Here is a 6,000-nt window from a genome sequence, read left to right as displayed (position 1 = left end):
CTAGATAAGACCTGATTTGGAAATTTTCTGTATTTGTTGGCAGCTTTTTAAAAGCATTCACTCTTTCTGTATGAAGTTGCAGAATACATTCCAGGAGATGCTGAACTACACCCTGAAGCAGCAGCCTGCTTCCAGTTTCCTACGAGCCACTGCTGCCACAAGGGTTGAGCAGAGCTTGAGCTGTTTGGGTTTCTCTCACCAGCTCTAAGGGGTCAGCAGCCCTCTGCCCCTCCCTCGCAGTCGTCATTAAGCTCTTATTATTCCCCTTTTGTGCAGCCTGTTCTCATAGGAGCCTCAAGGAAGCATCACGCTAAAACCAAAGGTATTTTCAAAACCATGTAGTTCTGGTTGACTTATTTCCTCACTGCAGTGAATGCTGAGCAGTGAATATCTTCGACTTTTTGCAGGAACATATCCACACGGAGGACAAGCGGTTTTGCAAATAGCACAAAGTGTGTTTTCCCTACAAAGTACTTGAATTTCTTCTCTCTTTTCAAAGCAATACCATTTCTTAGCGATGCAGAATTAGCATGGTTTCCCTTTGGCACTGGCATCTGCTTGTAAATCCCTGTTATTAGCCATGTTGGTGCGATCCAAAAAGTGAACTTGCCAGTCCAGTCTGTGCCATGTCAGTCACTGAGATCTTCCCAAATTAGAAGTGCTCTTTTTCTCATGAACAGCAATTTGAAAGAGGATGATAGATAATAAAACAGTGCCAAAGTTACTGAGCCATTTTATCCAGCCCAGGGTGGATATTCTGTCTCCTTCACGAGAGCCTAGGCTATAGTTATTAACCATGTCAGTGATTTAATATAATTGACACCTTTAGTCACTCTATTGTGTGCTACACAGAACAGAGTGCAGGCAGGACCATATTCCATCCTATCTCAGGATACATACCACGTCTTGGAGATGCGCAGGTAACTCTCAGGTAACAGACACAGGATGAGAAGCAATGACCTCAAGTTGTGCCATGGGAGATTCGAGTAGGGTATTAGGAAACGTTTCTTCTCAGCAAGAGCAGTGAGGCAGTGGCACAGGCTGCCCAGGGAGGTGGTGGAGTCACCGTCCCTGGAGGTGTTGAAGAGCCGTGTGGATGTGGCACTGAGGGACGTGGGCAGTGGGCGTGGTGGGGGTGGGCTGATGGTTGGACTAGGTGATCTTAGAGGTCTTTTCCAGCCTTAACAATTCTGTGATTCTATGATTCTATGTATGCAAAATGTAAGAAACGTGGAACTACTGTCCTCGTGGGAATTCTCAGTGGTGAGAAGCACCAAACGGGCTCTGAGTTACTCAGTGAGAAGGAGAAGCAGGCTGACTGGGAGCTGTAATGCTGACGTTTGCATTTCCATTGGACTTCAGCATGTGCTGCAACTCCTCTGAGAAGTTAATTTCTGGAACAATTGTTAGACAGACTGGAGAGGAATACAAAATAAACAAATCTAAATGATTTCAATTTTGGATCTCAGCTACACAGTTTTAGCCTTGTTGCTAGGTGGGAGTCATTCTCCTATTACCTTTTTTTCATCTTTTTTCAGCACAACTCAGTTCCAGATACATATGTTTGCTTTGTAGTGAAGCATTTTGAGCTTCACAGTACTTTTAAAACTGAGATTTCAATAAACAATTTGAGAACATCAACTAAGGCAGGCGTGGAAGGTGTTATGGGCCCTCCGTGTGCAAGAACATCTTTCACTTTTCTTGACTGGGACTTGTGAACTCCTGATCACAGATGAGCAGCCCTGCATTCTCCTTGCTGAGTCTCGTGCCGTGACTGTATGGGGGGATGCAGCATGACAATGTGTCCCTCACAGGCTTGCAGAAAGCCAGGCTAGCAACCACAGCACAAAAAGGGCTGCAATGGAGCAAGCAGCTGGAGGTGCTGCCTTCGCAGCACCTCATCCTTCTGCCTTTCCTTCAGTCTACAGATGTTGTGCACCACTGTCTCATCATGTTGTGCATCACTGCTACCACTGATCAATAGGAGCGGGGAGGTGATTATTCCTCTATAATCCACGCTGGTGGGGCTGCACCTCGAGTACTCTGCTCAGTTTTGGGCCCCACGCTACAGGAAAGACATTGAGGCCCTGGAGCATGTCCAGAGAAGGGCAATAGAGCTCTGAAGGGTCTGGAGCACAAGTCTGATGGGGAGCAGTGGAAGGAACTGGGGAGAGGAAATGGTTTCACTCTGCACCTTGAGGTGCCCATGGAAGGTTCAGGTTGAGCAGTAGAAAGAATTTCTTCTCAGCAAGAGTGGTGAGGCAATGGCACAGGCTGCCCAGGGAGGTGGTGGAGTCACCGTCCCTGGAGGTGTTGAAGAGCCCTGTGGATGTGGCACTGAGGGACGTGGGCAGTGGGCGTGGTGGGGGTGGGCCGATGGTTGGGCTAGGTGATCTTAGTGGTCTTTTCCAACCTTAATTGTTCTATGATTCTATGATCCCACGTCTGGATGTGCAGAAGGGAGTGATGTGCCTCCTTTCCAAGCTTTGCCCCTCAAGGAGACTTTCGAAACCAGATAAAATAAGAAAGCAGCAGGACATGCACGGCTGACAGCATGGGGAAAACAGGAGAGGAGAAGGCTCCAGCCTGGCGGGGGGAACCCTGCGGGAATGCGAGGCACAGGGGGGCGGGCAGCAGCTCTAGCTTCGTCCTGTTCTTGTGCCTGTCCCTGCCCCTATCCCTATCCCTGCCCCTGTTCTTATCGCAGCGCAGCACGGGTCCGACGGTGACGGGGAGCAGCAGGACGGCTCCTCCCGTGCCTCTGTGCCCGCGTCCCCCCCCAGCGTGTGCCGCCCGTCCCGCTCGTCCCCGGAGCCGCCCCGCCCCGCGGGAGGAGCCTCCCCCTCCCGCCCCGTCCCTCCCTCCCGGTGGCGGCGGGGGGCGAGGGCAGCGGGGCGGCGGGAGCCGCGGGCTGCGCAGCGTAGCGCGGAGGCGGCGGCGGGAGCGCGGGCGGCGGGCGCGGAGCCCCCGCGCCATGGGCGGGCGGCGCGGAGCGGCGGCGCGCAGCCGGCCCCGCCGGGGGTAGCCGCCCGCGCCCCGCACCGCGGACCCGGCATGAACTGAGGATGGCGAGCGCCTTCGGCCCGCGGTGGCCCCGGCGAGCGGCCCCGGGTGGCGGCGGCGGCGGCGGCGGGGGGCTCCTCTTCGTGCTGCTGTGCGCCTCGGCGGGCCTGCCCCTCAGCGGGCAGCAAGTGCTGCGGATCGGTGAGTGCCGCCCGCGGGCACCGCCGCCGGGCGCGGGGCTCCCCGCTCCGCGGCTGCGGGCCATGCGCGGGTGCGGGGTCGGGAGCGGGGCGCCGCCCCCGGCGGAGCGGCTCCGGGCGGGCTTTCGCTCGCCGCCGCCACTTCGGAAAGTTTGCCCCGGTGCCCGGTGCGGGGGGAGCGGGGACGGGAGCCTCTGCCCAACGCCGCGGGGACCGCGAGTAGCGGCTGGGAGAGCTTGAAAAGTGGCGAGGTCTCCCGGGGCGAGGTCGGGGCTGCACCGCTCGCTGCAACCTTCTGCTGTTTGCTCCCGTCCTCCTTTCCGGAGGGGGAAACGTTTTCCCTCCTTCGTTCTTAGCCCCCGACCCCGGAACGGAGGGAGCGCTCCCGAAGTGCTATCCGTACGCGTTAGCCCCGGCAAACAGGGATTTGTTTTTTAAGCGGAAAACTCCGCACCATGGAAACCCGGCTCGGCTCGCAGGAAGCCGCTCTCCCGACAGTGGGCTTCTTGTGTCGGTCAGCGAGACGGTGAATACAAAGTATCGCAGGAGTTAGGGGTGAGGAGCAACTGTGGGAGAGCCGTAGGCAGGAGATGCCGCTCTTCTGTTTCTCTATCCCTTTTGCCTGGCTCTCTCGGCAAGCGCTGAGCATGAAGCGAATAAAGAGAAAAGAAATCGTTTGCACCTCCCGGGGGGGGGATGCACTGAGTAAGGCACAGCCCCGTGCCAAGCAGCGGATTGGTACCTCTTGGCCTCAAGTGCTAACCCCACTCACGAGCGCTCCTCTAAAGACCCAGTGGAAGGCTGCTCCCGGCTCGGAGAGCTCATCACGGATTAGATAGGAATAAATGAAGGGGCTCAGTCCCTCAAAACACTGGGAAAGGGCAATCTGAAGGCACCCAGCAACTTGCAGCTGAAGATCTGAAGTGTGTCTGGGGCTGTCTGCGTGCGGAGAGTGTCCTCTCCTTCTTTCTCATGGGGTGCAGCTGAAGTTTGCTGCTCTCTCTGCTCCCCACCACAGAGCTGTGCCCTGTTCGGAGTAGAGGCAATGGCTGTGTACACACGCAGTGCAGGTGAGGTGCAAAGTGAATTCAGGGCTAGTGAAACTCATGGGAGAAAGTAGAGTGTGCTCAAATGACTCAGGCACGTGCTGTAGCTTTGCAAATGCATCGCATGGCTGCTGCTGCGAGGCAGCCTTAACTTCCTCGTCTTTACTGGAAATAGCTTCTGAGGTAACTGGAGCATTTTGGAGTTTGGAGGAAAGTGTATTTGCTTGAATGTAGGCTAAATGCTTAGCTCTGTGCAGGATGGAGCCTTGGCTTCACAAGTGGCATCAGCCCTGAAGGACCAGGCAGAGATTTAGAGTGTGCTCTCCTCCCTCTGTCCACCCCTCCGCTGCACAACGTGCTTTGCTGCCTGTGTTCAGTCTAGCGAGGCTTCCAGGCAATTGCCCCACGTTGCTTTTCCCTTAGGTAGCCCTGCACAGCTTGTGGGCTCTCTGCTTCGAGATGTGTGTGTCCGTCTGGTGCAGGTACACTCAGTCAGTGCGCGCAGCGATGGTGCCCTAACGCTGTCTATGGTCATACAACAGTAAGTGTGACAAATTGCTAAGCTTTCAATCACAGCAGCAAATACACATCCAGAGTGATGCTGCCTGAGAATGAATGTTCCTTACGTGGTTGTGAATGCATAAAACATGCAATGTACTTCTTGCTATAGATATCCTGCCTATAAAGTAATGATGTCATCAAATATTAATCCTTCACATCTGCTAACAGGGACAAGTCTCTCTGTCACTCTTCAAAGTGACATGCAGAAGTAATGGAAATAACTCCTTCTACACTCTTTGTGATGACATAATAAAATCATTCCAAAGCATTTCTGACTGAGGAAAATGCCATTAAGCTATCAGATTTTCTTTGTTGCGTTTTAGTTAATTAAGAAAAAGAAAGGACTTGCATACAATGTGCTGCAGTTTGCTGCCTGAATTAATACACTGTATTTAATTGCATTTTGCACTGTTAGGGAGCTTTTGGATATATATTTTTTTCATTTTGTTGGCTTATGATACAAACGAACGGATCCTTTTGCTGGCATTTAATTAGTTGTGAAGGGAAATTCTGGCTATTTCTCAGCATCTAGGTGATGATTACTTTCCTATTCCTCTAAACAAGAAAATGAACAGTAAAATTGATCCATTAGGAGAAAATAGTGGAATCTGAGATACGATACAGTTTCAGTTTCATGCAGTGCAATACTTTAGTGTCTTACTATTTCTTTCACGTTCATGCTAAAAAGCTTTTTCCTTGATATATGAACTAATAGAGCTGTTCAAGGAAATACCGTCTTCATCTACACATAACCCACTAGACTATATTATACGAAAGTATATTTAAAGTTCACAACCCTAATATTTTTGACTTAATTCTGAGGGATTTCTAGCGTTCGCGCTGAGTCAACCTAACCCTCTTGCCTGCCCTACTTGTACCTCTCGTATGAAATGAACCAACTCAAATATGGGAAGGGAGAATGCAAATTAAGACGAGCAGGCACTAAGTTGCAGAAACAATCTCAAAAGCACTGAAATCTCATCAGCCACAAAACCTGATGTTAACGCTGGAGGCAGAGCGTTATTTCTTAGCGTGCGTCCTTTGGGCCGTTGCAACTTCTAACCTAATGAAGCCGTAAGAATATACTTCAGCATTACTGCAGAGTAATTAATAAAGAGTAGCCGTTTAAGCGGCTCTCTGGATTAGAATTAAAGAATAGTTGAGAAATGACACCAGTTACTAAAATATTG

General features: G+C 51.8%; 1 protein-coding gene across 8 annotated transcripts in view; it reads left to right on the top strand.

The window, feature by feature from the left end:
- Window positions 1-2,849: 2,849 nt before the first annotated feature.
- The window catches only part of GRIK1 (glutamate ionotropic receptor kainate type subunit 1), a 161,469-nt gene continuing 158,318 nt past the window's right edge, over window positions 2,850-6,000 (top strand). For all 8 annotated transcript variants that reach the window (XM_040646828.2, XM_015299627.4, XM_040646819.2 and 5 more), the window contains exon 1: window positions 2,850-3,204. In XM_040646828.2, the coding sequence (XP_040502762.1) occupies window positions 3,066-3,204 (139 nt within the window). In that variant the 5' untranslated portion in view covers window positions 2,850-3,065. The remainder of the gene's footprint in view (window positions 3,205-6,000) is intronic.

This window comes from Gallus gallus, chromosome 1 (assembly GCF_016699485.2).
Source record: "Gallus gallus isolate bGalGal1 chromosome 1, bGalGal1.mat.broiler.GRCg7b, whole genome shotgun sequence".
NCBI lineage: Eukaryota > Metazoa > Chordata > Aves > Galliformes > Phasianidae > Gallus > Gallus gallus.
This window is presented reverse-complemented; position numbering and strand designations above follow the sequence as displayed.